This window comes from Leptinotarsa decemlineata, unplaced genomic scaffold, assembly GCF_025532065.1.
Source record: "Leptinotarsa decemlineata unplaced genomic scaffold, Ldec_3_MD MMD2_tig00026282_RagTag_RagTag, whole genome shotgun sequence".
Taxonomy (NCBI): Eukaryota; Metazoa; Arthropoda; class Insecta; order Coleoptera; family Chrysomelidae; genus Leptinotarsa; species Leptinotarsa decemlineata.
Genome location: NW_027412668.1, coordinates 13563043 through 13577524, shown reverse-complemented (window position 1 = coordinate 13577524; position 14482 = coordinate 13563043). Strand labels below are relative to the sequence as shown.

Below are 14482 nucleotides of genomic sequence, written 5' to 3'. Positions count from 1 at the left end.
AAAATTAGTTAGAGAATTGAAACAGATATAATTTGTGAGATACTACAAATCGTAATATGTGAAAGATTATGAACATTTTCATTTTCAGGTAGACCTTCCAAAATTTCGGATGTCTCCGAATCCTTCGCAAAAGTGTCTTTTGCGATCACATAAAGTACAAATTTTCAGAATACCGGAAATTACTCTTTCAATTATTGAAAAGATGCTGATGAGAGGAGTCTAAACTCTGAAAGGTCCACCTGGAAATTGAAACTCTTCCATGTGAGTGAAATTATACATCAGTAGTTCTTTATACAGGTCGCTTCAGCTAAAACTTGACCCCCCTGTAAGTCAGAAACGGACGTGTAATCGAAAATTTCAAAAAACACGTCAATTTTCATTTCTAGGGAACTAATTCTGATGTGAAAATCATACCCGAAACTTAACCCCCCTGCGGTCAGCATTTACCCCCCTCCCTATTTTTTCAATGGTATGGAGGTCGAGTGATACATCATTTGAAAGGTCTTTCGTCCCTTTATAACTTTTGTAATTATTTTCGAAATTGGTTTATTCGTTATTGCGAAATTGAATTTTGAACAGTTAATGGATAAGTTTAGAACTTCAGGTTCTGTTCACAACAGAAAACATGAAGTATCTCGTCCTGTCAGAAATGACTGAGTTAAAGTTGCAGTAGTTAGAGCGTCTGGTATCAGCTACTCATGTTTTTGAGATTTTAAAAGCCTACTCATTCCATCCTTTCAAAATAAGGCTAGTTCAGGAATTAAACGAAGATGATCCTGATCGTTGACTTCAGTTTTGTGAGGTGTTCAGCGAGAAACTGACCAATAACCCAAACCTTTTATACAATACATGTTTTTCAGACGAAAGTTCTTTTATGTTGAATGGTAAAGACAAAATTGTTGTTATTGGAGCGTTGTGAATCCTCATTTGGTGATGAACACTCCACAAAAATTGAATGTCTCCTCCAAGATTCTTGGTAATCATTCATCCATCCTTCATTTAAGGTAATCTTAATGAAGACACATACTTAAATCTATTACAAAACTGTGTAGCTCCTATGATTACACAAATTCTACAAAATGATGACAATTCAGTAGAAAACGAAATATCATCCCAGCAGGATGGTGCACCCCCACATTTTGATGTTCAGGTGAGACAATTTTTGGACAAACCTTTTTCATTGCGTTGGATCGGCAGAAGGGGTCTAGTGGAGTGGCCAGCTGTGTCACCTGATCTCACACCGATGGACTTCTTTCTGAGGGGACACCTGAAGTCGAAAGTGTACTTCACTAAGCCTACAAATTTGACAGACCTGGGAAAGAGAATTGTTTGGGAATGCCGATTGCTGACTCCGGACATCTTGAATAATGACGGAACGCTTTCGAGAGTTGACTGTACTAGTGCATGCAACTAGGTGGAGGTCATTTTGAACAATTCATTCTTCGATTCTGTTTCCACTGATATTATTTGTTGTTGATTTTCTCATTGAAATGAACGACAGCGAATATTCTGTTTTTTCTTAAATAAAATGTTCATCATTCAATTTCTCAATAACGAATGAACCAATTTCGAAAAAAATTACAGAGTTGATAGAGGGTCGAAAGACCTTTCGAATAATGCATCATTCAACCTCCCGTGACGTTCATAAAGATAGGGAGATAGTTGCTGACCGCAGGGGAGTGAAGTTTCGGGTATGGGTTTCATATCTGAATTTGTCCCCCTAGAAATAAAAATTGACGTGTTCTTTGAAATCTTCGATTAGGTACATGTCCGTTTCTGACTTACAGGGAGGTCAAGTTTTTGTTGGAACGCCCTGTATATTACGTTGTGTAGCGTTGCTGCGAATGATATTTGTTCTAATCCCATAACGAATATTTAGTGTACACACTGAATAAGAAAAAATGTAACTTCAGTGTTTTTCAATGTTCATGTGTTTGAAAGTAGATGTTTGGATTCCAGTTTGTATTATAATGAAACAGCTGTGCATGGTCTACAAGGAAGTGTAGATTTATGAAGAGTTTTCATTGAAGTCAATTACTCCCTTTGTTTTTTTTTGTAAGTATCTCACTTTTTTTGTGCAATGATGGAGAAGTAAAAAGCCAATTTTTTTGCAAAAACAATTCACTCCTGAACATATTTTTTCCACCCCATAATAATATTCCCTCATACATTTTCCCTTGAAGGTGGCTACAATGTCAAATTTTGCCCGCACAGTATATTTCAGTTCCCATCCTCTGTTTGGTTTTCAGCATGCTGTTGTTTTTGCTTAACATGTTTTCGAACTAACTGTTCATCGTCCACTGTTTAACTCATAAAGTTTATGATCTGTTCGAAATCTGTTTTGAAATCTGTTTTTCCGTTAACCAGTTGTCGCCCCCTGACGAACGACAACCCTCAAAAGTGGAAACTCACACAGCGGTCGATGGAGTGAATACAGAATAATTCCAGAACGAGCACTGTTTTCAAACATCATAACTGAAACCCTATTCTTGGAGTGCGTTTCACAAAACATGCTGGCGTCTTCAGGAAGTGAAGAAGACTGGTGGTAGTCTATTGTATCTCTTGAAGAAGCTAACCTTTTTGTTGAAACGCGCGTCGAGAAGAGTTTTACAGTTCTGGTGTTTGGGAAGAGTGCTTGTTCTCCACATAAAGTTTTTGTTCAAATTGATCTTCGATATCATGCTGTGTAGAAACATATTTGATGTTGGTTCTTCTACATATTCAAACGTCTTATTCAAGAAAATGTTGATAACTTCAGTGCTCGAAAATTAGTTCAGTAAAAAGTTTTATTTGAGAAAGTGGTACTTATGTTGATTTTTTATCCGTATTGAGTACTTAGTGCACTGTAAAATTTGGAACATATGATGTTTCCAACAGAATTTCTTATTATCTTGAAATCAAAGATTTAACTATATCATTTCTGTTGAAAAAGAAATATTTTTTTTGTTGATCTCGATTTAAACCGGGGATTTACATCGACGGAGAATGATACCTACATCTGGAATTGATATACCAATTAACTTTTTTACAAATTGAATTATAAATCTCAGATGTCACTGATATTATGATTACTTATATGATACTGATATATAAAATAAATTGTGCGATATTACTGGGGATTTAAAATTGGAAATGACGTTCATAACACGATATCAAAGTAAGTACTCTTCCAGCTTATCATATTCAAAATTTGAGTTGATAGTGAAATGAGTGATAATGAAAGTAAATTCGATTTCTTCAGATCAATCACAGTTATAATCTAGCACAATTTGGAGCTCAAAATCTTTTGCAAACAGTAGCAGTAAATTTATGGTTCCATGGGATCAGCCGGCTCAAAAAAAATGGATCCAGTGAGTAATAAAAGCTATTTGATCCGGAAAGGCATATACTTTATATTTCTGAGAGAGGATATTCACAATGGAGTTCGTAGTGAAGATTCACACTTCCTTGAAGAGAAACGACAAGAACTGAAGGCGTTGATACGAGAAGTAGAACATTTCCAGAGAAATGACAACCTATCCAAAAAAGTCGTTTTACAAAGTGAGAGATTGTTGTACAATTTTCGAAAAGAACTGGAAATTATTGATTATGGGTTACCACCTCAAACGAGGTCAGTAGGTATCAGCAGAATAGGAAATAGTTCAAACAGATATGAAGAAATATATGTTACAGAATCGGAGTACTCAAACTTGGAGGAAACGAGTAACGAATATCAAAATGAACGTCCATTTTCCAACGAATCCTCAAGAATTCCCATACCAGCGCCCAGAAATAAAGAAGAATTGTTACTTAAAAATATTCCAAAATGGTTCGGAAGATTGAAAGACATTTCTGAGAGAACGTTCATCGATGAACAGGACTACAAAGAAGCTAAATTGTGTGTAACAAAAATCGAGGAAGTACAGAAATTGTTCACAAGCAAGTTGGATGTGATTATCGAGAAGTATGCAACCCAGGATACAGACGAATACGTGGAAGTGTATGAAAACGTGTCACCTTGATCATTGTTTTTACAAATTTATCTAATCTACAGTAGTAAATCATGAAGCCTGATAAGATCGTATGTTTCAACATTCCTATGTTTTTATTCAGTTAGCGAACACACAAAGTATTCACGTCATTTTCTATAGGTACGTGATTTGAGTGAATGCAATCCACATAAAATGAATAAGAATTTGTCAGCTGTGACAAGTTTTACTAGACCTCTCAGTTTTCTGCCAATAATTGTAAGTTATTACATGAAATATTTCAAGTTTTCTTTTCAAATACTCATCTCATTCCATTGCAGATAGGCAACCAACATTACAGTGTATTAAGAAACTGAAGATAACACAGAAAATAAACAAACCAAAGCTAAAATGTCTAAAGGGCAGCTCAAAACCAACTTGTTGAATCTAACAAAATTCAGAAGTGATGAACCAGGTAAAATATCATCTCCAAAAGTTTCTCGAAGACCTTATCAACAAACCAACATGAAAATAACTCAAAATGAAGTTGAAGAGAAACTTAAAAATATGGAGCTGAAGAGAATGAGTAGGCTTGGTGTGTCCATGGTCGACCAGAGTAATCTCCCGGAGGAAAGCACACGATGGAAGAAGGGCGTGAAGTATCGAATGTTATTGGTTTTGGCGTAAACGAAATGAAGACTCCTTTCAAACATGCAGTTGAAGAAGATACTCGTCAAAACAAAGTATCGAAAACAGAATCAACAGAAGTACAAACCGGGAGAGAAATGGCTAGGAATAAACCTTCTAGTACGAAAAAATTCATAAACAAATTCAATTGCGTTGTAAACACAGATGTGATAGCTTCTGGTGGATATGATGAATTGGAAGAAGATGTTTATTCAAAACGTAATGATATGGAACAGAAAAACCCGATTGTTATTGAAAAAGAAAACGATTCGAGTGAATCTCAGTTGAAATTCATGAATGCCTCCATACAATCAAACTCAAGTGAAGGAAAAACAGTCGCGATTGAAAGAACAGAAGCAGTGCCTCCGGACCTGATTCTAACAACTCCTGGTCCCTTCAAAAGTAACGTGGAGGCAACAAAACTGAAAATGGATAGTGCAATATCAAAAGTATCCACTAAAGTAAGAGATATTGTGGAAGAACAAAACATTCGCTCAGGTGTTGTTCATATTGACAATCAGGAAACACCTGTTGGAAAGGAAGTATTCAGACAGAAGCAAAAAAAATCAAATATCCAGCCATACTCTAGTGACTCATCTGAACCTATTCGGGGCCCACTACCCTCATCAAGAGATTTCACTCGACAGGAGAAAGTATTCAAAAAACTCCAACGGAGCTGTAAAAGTATTGATGAAATTTTTAAAGACAATTCAGTTGTTGACTTGGATGAAATTGATGACTTAAAAAACACTTTGGACGAAGCAAATGTTCTTTTGGCAGAATATCAAAGTAAACTGAAGGTGCTAGAAGAGAAAGTGACTAAATCATACGATAAGCAAAAACTTTGTGCTTTGAAATCCAAACTGAAAGAAGTGAAAGACGATATTCAAAATTTCAGAGGTTTGAAGAGGGATTCAAAGTTTATCCAACTTTGTACGATATTATCCAACTTCTACTTGGATATCAACAATGTTTATAATAAGTTTGAACCAGGAAATGGAAGGAAGGAGCTGCTTAGAGAAGTTGACATATGTATAAAGGATTTAGAAATCAAAGCAACAAGAAATGAAGAAACTCTATTTGAAATACTCACTGAACAAGTGAAATCTATTGGAAATAAACATTTGAGTTCCATCAATAAATAGTTGTGTTGGTTAAGTATAAGTGAAGTTCAGAAATCATTTGAAATCCATGTGAAAGGCAAGTTAAAAAAGGTGAAGTTCATATTTGAAGCGTTATTTTGAACGAATGTATAGCTCACATGGAACCTTCTTTCAAGTTCTCCTCCATACACTGCTGGCAGTTGGAAATATATATCACGTGATGTTGGTAAAGACTAATAGACTCTGTATAATCCACTCCGTACCAACTAAATTTTACAATTCAACACGATATTATTTATTTTCTTATTCATAACTAATAATTTATAATAGTGGTTAATATATTTCAGATGAATCTCATTGAGATAAAAATAACGACTGAATAAAATATTTTTATATTTTTGCGTCAAAAAATTTCTTGCGAATGGAAAACTGTAAGTACGTATGATAGTTTTCTCCGGTATATATCCGGTATATATCATTCGAAAAGCTGTATTATTTTTGTGGAAGAAACGTCCACACTAAAATGGAAGTTGAAGTATAACAAAATATTGAAGTTTTTTTGTAGATTCCCACAGATGACAGTTTCTCATTCACATGTATTTTTTAACTGCCTAGAGGGACTACTTTCAGCTTTTCATTCTCTAGCGTTATTTACAAATGCTATCCTTCTATTCTCTAACATTCAACAAAAAACTTTGAGAAACCTCATTTCAAAAAACGAAATTATATTTTTTTTTTCATTATTATAACTATTTTCTGCTACTTTTTCAGTCGATAAATCAACAAGTATACATGAATAGTAATTAGTTAAAGATAGAAATCATCAAATATCCTCTCAACGATTTTCTGTCCATTAAAAAAATCTGTTGTATTTGTTTTTCCTTCAAACAGCTGTCACCACTCGACCCGACTTGTGCGAGCAAAGGATCAACGAGGTGTTACCTTTCAGCGTGTGATTCCTACCATTTGAAATAGGCCTTTTCATCATAAGACGAGCGCAAGCGTAGCTGTCATATTGAAATGGCGGTAATTCAAAACATTCGTACTGTTTTATTCTACAATGGCTGGGCAAGGAATATTATCTCTACAAACAAATGAATTATTGTAAAAAACCATTGATGATGCTTCACTTGTTAATAATTCAGTTGAGGCTCATAATTGTGAACAATTCAAAAGGTTGTTAAAACGTCATGTGCGTCCGCAAAAAAGAAAAAAAGTTGACTGATTGAGATGTTAGGTATCAGCATTTGTTTACTATCTAAAAACATTTGAAAAAAATAGTATTTGCAGCTTTATTCTTATTAATAATGTCAATTTATTTGGTGTAATTGAAAATATATTTCAGTTGACAAAAGTATTACTTATGGAACTAATAAATAAAGCAAGCCATTAATATTTTGAGGCTGTACATATGACATTATTGTTTAGACAAATATGTGAATATTGGTTTGAATATGTTTAGTAATTTTTATCAGAGGGAAATATTTAATTCAACATAATATATATGAAATTTACAGTCAAAAATGCAATAAGGAATATTGTACGTATGTTGAAATTCCTGATAGCTTGAAGGATCAGGGTTTTGTTCAGTTGGATCACTTTCTCCAATGAAATGTAGGTAGTGAGCAAATATAAGTATCCTTGGTAACATCATGGATAGATTTAAATTCTCGGTCACTCCTGCCAAATTTTTTCACCTATAATTCACATTTGGCACATTTTGCACAGGCATTAATATGTAATTTTCTTGATGATTTGATTATTTTTTTTGCGATATTTAAGACAATGATTTGGAAAATTCATAAGATAGATAGTTTTGAATGATTTGTATCGTGTATCACTTTTACTTTTACATACTCCATAACAACAACGTTTTGTTGTCCCTTTTCATAATAATGGAGTATAAAATTTTTTTTCTGATTATTTTTACTTACTACTTTATTTTTTCTCACTTTTTTTACAATTGATACACTTCAATTTATATTATAATTTTTAAAACACGAGTTGCGGGCTCTTCAACATTGTTGTTTACAAAAAACAGTACGAAAAAGATGGCTGATACTGACGCATGCGCACAAAAAATTGTGATGAAAAGGCCTATTATGATCATATGATCAGGGTATCACTGTTTTGAAAATTCGATGTGAAGAAATACAAAAGTTATTAACAAATTAATGATATAAAAAATATTATTTCTGCGAAATAATATCTGCAAGTATCCGAAATATGAAAAAATATTCCCAAACCCAGAACTCCACCACCAGTATTCATTGGTTCAATAAAGAGGTGAAATTGGGACAAGAAATGGATTACGATGATCTCGAATGTGCTGATCTGAATTCAGTATTTTTTTCAAAAAATATATGTTCAAGATATGAAATATAGAAACCGTGAAACCTTTTAAGCTAAAGACCTTAATTTTGTCTCACTGCTGAATCTAATGTTGAAATATTTTGGAATAGATCCGTAGAAAAAATCAGAATAATTTGATTCCCACCTTTTTTTAACTATTTGAAATATGAATATGAAATATAAAAATATTTCGAAAGATTCGTTTTCTAATTACAGAACACTATTGAATGTAATATTCTAATTCTGTTCTGGTAATTCAGTTGTTAGTAAACAAATATTTTTGAACTTGTGATGCACTGTTTGGAACCTTTTTTTACTGGAGTTTCTTTTCCAACACAAAACCGTTATTTCAACACTTCGACACGTGTTTCGATCACCAAGTGATCATCTTCAAGAGGTTGAAATAACGGTTTAGTGTTAGGAAGGAAACTACAGTAACATTTGAATAGTTTCAGAGAACAATGGTTTCAATAACACTTTTGTTAATTTCTCAGAGACGCATTGATTGATTATTCAATAGTCAATATTGATATTGAGGTTTTATTTGAAAAATTACTATTATTACCGCTATTTCGTATTCATGAAAAACATTTTTGGTGTATTTTAATTTGTCCATTCAATAAATTTTTCCTCACAATCAGATCAATTTCTGCTCAATATTTTCATCTGATAGTAACAAAATAAAAAAACAACTATGTATATCTTCTTCGTGAACGAATTAAGTGGCTATTGTATAGCAAAACACGTGATGCGTTTTTGTGAGCCTGTTTGGCAAAAATCCCACAATGGAGTGTTTAGAAATATGAATTTTTCTATTTCCTCATTGCGTGATATTGCAAAAGTGCATTCAAAAAGTTGCTATTCCAAATCGAATTACAGCTCAACCTTAATTTTTGATAGCGTAGACCTAAAATTCCCGAGAAAGAACTTGTTGCTTAGGCTTCATAAACAGTACTTCAAAGACAAAAAAGTTACGAACCCATCACAGATTGCTATGCCAGCCACACGCTGGCTAGCGTGGCGACGGGTCACCATGCGCAAGCGACTGTGCGATTATCTTCCCAGTGGTTCGGCGTTGCGCTGTCTCTGTCACCACACTGAGCCCAGATACCTATAGTATACATAGTAGTGTGTACCACAGTGTACATAACCTGTGTTTTACTGAATAAATAATTTCAAAAAATTATTAAAAATAAAAATATCTGACAGTGATTATTAGGAAGTGGAAGTGAGCAGTCTCCTGCAAAGAAAGCAAAATCTCACTACAACACACTATCAAGTCATCAGTAAGTTAATTATATTTTTTTATTTATGTAATAATTAGAGTGTGCATTTATCTGTCTATTGAGCCCGCGTATATTTGGTCTATATCAAGGGTCAGTTAATGTGGGATCTACTCTCTTGGTAGATTGAAATTGAATTTTAATTTTATTCTTATGCAAATTAATACACTAAAACACTATCTTGAAGAATAAATGTCATAAAGAAAGTTTATTTCAAAATCAGCTCATAGCGAGTAACGCACGAATGTCTTTCTTATTTGTTTTTAACAGGAACATCAAAAAATCAATCAATTGATTAATTTTCTAATGATGGCTGATTAACGAAAAAAACAGATTAAAAACAGAACAGGTGGTGGAATTTATATTGAAACATTTATTATTAATATTTATAGTTCAAGATCTTCACTGTAGTACAAACGCTGTCAATTCTAATGGCATAAAAACTAAATAGTTACCGAACGTCGACAGTTTCTTTGTAAAGGGTGATTTTTTAAGAGGTATAGGGTTTAATTTTCAAAACAACACTAAACATTTCAAATAAATGACATCTTTATTGAAATCGATAGAATAATCCATATAATTCAATGTTTGAGGATGATTTCATGCAAATGTTGTCCGCAGCTTCGCTTTAAATGGCCGTATGGTCCAATTTTGGAACACTCTCTCTAACATATCGACTGGTATTTCACGTATAAATGCTTCATTATTGGCTGCCGGAGCGTCAGTCATTGCTGGTTCATCCCTGTAGATGTGAGCTTTAACATGACCCTACAAGAAATAATTCAAAGGCGTTAATTCACACGATCTAGGCGGCCAATTGACGGCGCGGCGGCTCTTAATTGGGCCATTGTTTCGCGTGCCGTGTGGCATGTGGCACCGTCTTGTTGAAACCACATGTCAGGCATGCCCAATTCTTCCATTTTGGCCAACAAAAAGTCGTCAATCATCTCACGGTAGCGCTCGCCATTCAAGTACGACCCGATGATGCCACCGACCCATAATCCATACTGAACAGTGACTTTTTCGGGATGCATCGGCAGCTTTTGCAATGCTTGTGGCTGGTCTTCACTCCAGATGCAGTTATTTTGCTTGTTAACGTATCCATTCAATCAGAAATGAGCCAGAGAGCTGAACAAAATTTCTCGATAATGTGGATCTTCCTCCAGCGCCCATTCACCAAATTTTAGACGTTGTGGGAAGTCGTGTGGCTTCAATTCTTGCACCAGCTGTATCTTATGAGGTTTTACATCCAAATCCTTCGCAAAATTTTCCACGTAGTGGAGTAACAGAGGCCCAATTGCTGCGAACGGCGGTGAATCGACATTTCACGGTCATCACGAACACTGGCGGATACAGCCGCAATATTTTCTTCGGTCCTCACTGTACGTATGCGTGTTGGTGGTTTAATAGTCAATAATGTATACTGGGTTCGAAATTCAGTCACAAGCTTCCAAATAGCTCCCTCAGTAGGCCGACGAAACTTCCCATAAATTGGAAGAAGTGCACGATGCACTTTATTCACCAAACATGATTTTTGATAATAAAATTTGATAATTTGCAAGCGCTGTTCATTCGTAAGTCGATTCATGGTTGAATTATAGACCAAACTGAACAAGTTTGACAATGACACAAGAGACGATTCACGCGTGATCTGTCAAAAACAGTGTTGCCAAAAAGATACCAGCAAAAATATCCCTAATTATAACATAGGCGTCGTCGTATAATTTTGATCAAAATTTATTTTATTTCTGACCGGGATATTATAAGCTTATATCGTCATAGTTACGCTATCAATAAAGAGGGTCATAACTCCCTTGGGACATTATAGATTTTATAATTCCCTCTACCTTTCACAAGTAAAAATAAATAGAAATGAAAACTGAACCATATTTTATTTATTCACGTCATTACAAATAATAAATGTACAATTTTGAAATGTTCCCTGAAAATTACTTCCGCCACTGGAAACAATTTCTTCTTTTGTATGGCTGGAGCTTCTGTTCACTACAGTCGAGGTACCTGCCTCTTCTGATGACAAAGTAGACAACATACGCGCCGTTTTATTTTTATTTTATTTTATTAAAGAATGTGGCCCAGGAGAAAAAACCATCCGAAACAACTATAATAATAATAATAACAATCATATTTATTTACCAAGAAAAAAGTACAGAAATATATTGTTGAAATATTCAGTATTATTCATGTAAAATACAGAGTAATATATAGTTGATTATAGTTTAATCGTACCAACCAGTGTGGTAAATAAATAAAGACCAATCAAAGCCTGCACGTGAGTATTGGTTATTGATTTGAAAATAGACAAACAACCAAGATTTGAAATCACAATTAACAAAAAAAATAGTTTACACCAAATAGATTAAAAGTAAAATAAAGAAAATTCACATATAAGCGATCACAGTTAAAAAATAATTATAAAGGAGTACAATAAAATTATACTTTGAAGATGGCGTTCATTTACATTTAGTATTGAATAGTAACATTGGATACAGTTTATAAATAGATGTTTTAGAAACAAAAACTAAAGATTTCTCAATATATTTTGATATTTTTGGTTAGTAATTCTTGATTACAATTAGTTGATGTAGCTTTTTTCTTGGTGTGTTGACAATCCAAGTTCTTATTTTGGATTCAAAGAGCGACAAAGAATTAATTAGTTTGAAATTGAAAGGAATAACACTATATGACTTGGGAGCCAGATATTGAAACTTCAACATTCTAGGAATGTCAATAGAAATTAATCTAGACCTAGTGTTATATTTATGATAAGCACTTTCAAGCTTGCTATATATGTTCCTTCGGTGGTGCAGAGGCACCACACTTGTCGAATGTCCATTATTTTTGCTTGTTTATACAGATCATCGCTTTTGTAGATATAAGATTTATCCATCATGATTTTCTTCATCTATTTCTGTACCGTTGCTAAGTTTTTGAGGTGATTATTGGTGACTCGTCCCCAAGCGATTATGCCATAGGGCACATGTGTTTGGACCAGGGCATGATAAATTATTTCCAGATGTTTGAGGTGAAGGATCTTTTTAAGGAATTTGAACTTATATAGCAATTAAGTATATTTGATTTTTTATGTCAGTTCCTTCATGTGCGCATTCCATTTAATCTCGATCATGCACATCCGATCACTTTTTCTCATTCAGTACATACATTAATAGAGTGATAAAATTGAAAGAGATACAACAATTCTATAAAACCTATTGTACAGGGCTATTCAAATTCGTTTCTGTACATGGGGATCTCGTAAATGTTAAGAGATACAGTGTCGGTTGAATTGTGGCAAAGTTGCGTATTTTAGAAACCTATTCAATGATCTGAAAAAATCGAATATAACTCTTTTGGTTCTGAAGATATACAGGTAAAACCAAAAAATCCCAAATTATTTTTTTGTCTATATCTTCTTTATTCGCAGACATATTGAAAATCTGTCCACATTTTGCTTTTGACACTTGATGAAGGCTATCGGAATATGTTCATGAATCTTTTATACAGGGTGTCATCTGACTTGAGCCACCCCCTTCTTTGAATTTTTAAACACGGACATGTATTTTTTGTTGTAGTTTTTGTATCGTCGATGTTCACTTCATACTAAGAAATTCAATTTAATTTTATATTTCGCGATGTTTCGGCAATATTTGATTATAGTTGTGTAAATTATTTCCTTTTAAATTGCGGCCCTGGATATTGGTTGACCAAGTTAAATAAAAACACAATAGCAACTTCTACGTCTCCCTATGTACCGAGTTTTTCTAGAGTTTTTTTCATTTTCAGGTACCTTTTCATATTTTTTCTATTGCTCTGAGTATTTTCTACAATAAACTTCGAATAAAAAAACCTTTTATGATTTTTTTAAACATATCTACATCAGAAATATATTATATGTGTTTTAATAAGCAGAAAAAAACATGATAGCAATAATAACATCCAAAACAAAGATTGTAATGAAAATTTAAATGAAGTAATTTATATACAAAAAAATTATTGGCACAATAAATGTTCGAATTGGACTCCTTCCAATTTTAGACATTTCTGAACACGATTTTTCATATTATTTATTGCCCTTAATATTTGCTGCATTGTTGCGAAATCATTCAAAATCCTCAATCTCGAGTCTTCCACATTTTCTATCTCTCTGCCATCGTAAATCCTATTTTTCAATGTCTCCAATGGAAAATAGTCCAAAATAGTAAGATCTGGTGATCTTGCAGGCCATCTTATTGGCCCATTATTTGTCTCGAACTGGAAGGATTCCAATTCGAACATTTATTGCCCCAATAATTTTCATTACAGTTATAATATTCGTTTCGATTGTTATTAAAACTATCATTCCTTTTTCTGCTCATCAAAACACATATATAATATATTTTTGTTGTAGATATGTTTCAGATCATCATAAAAGGTTTTCTTATTCGAAGTTAATATAAACGCTCAGAGCAATGGAAATATAAGAAAAAATGAATAGGTACCTGAAAATGAAAAAAAATTCTCTAAAAACTCTACGGAACATAGGGAGACGTGAAAGTTGCTATTGTTTTTTATTTAACTCAGTCAAACAATTTTCAGGACCGCAATTTAAAGGGAAGAATTCACCCAATTATAATCAAATATTACCGAAACATCCGGAAACATAAAATAAAATTCAATTTCAAGTCAGATGGCACCCTGTATAAAAAATTCATGGACATATTCTGATAGCCCACATCAAGTGCCAATAGCAAAATGTAAACAGATATTCAATATGTCTGCGAATAAAGAAGATATAAGCAAAAAAATAATTTGGGAAATTCAATCTATAGATGGACCTCAAAAAGTTTTGAACAAAAACCTTCATCAGCACCTTTCTGTTACTCCCCTAAAGAAATCAGAAACAGCCTACCTCGTCAACTACTATTTTACTAATTACCAAAACATACATTTCTACTTCATTTTTAATCCATTCATATATCAGGAAGTTTCACTACAGGTACTTGAATGCAATTGAAAAGCGGTATATTCATGAAGGAGTAAATTAAAATCAAATTTCAAATTCATCAATTCTTATAATCCATAATGAGGATATTTCGAAAAAATTTCCACCTCA

The 14482-nt window shown here is 33.5% G+C and overlaps 2 protein-coding genes across 2 annotated transcripts in view; one reads left to right on the top strand and one right to left on the bottom strand.

The window, feature by feature from the left end:
- LOC111507545 (uncharacterized) overlaps positions 1 to 14482 on the bottom strand; it is a 490644-nt gene that overhangs the window by 228378 nt on the left and 247784 nt on the right. The window lies entirely within an intron of this gene.
- On the top strand, positions 4073 to 6134 carry LOC111508764 (uncharacterized). The gene is made up of 2 exons (XM_023164370.2): positions 4073 to 4226; positions 4289 to 6134. Exon 2 carries the CDS (start codon positions 4589 to 4591, stop codon positions 5777 to 5779), a length of 1191 nt encoding a protein of 396 aa, XP_023020138.2. The 5' UTR covers positions 4073 to 4226; positions 4289 to 4588; the 3' UTR covers positions 5780 to 6134.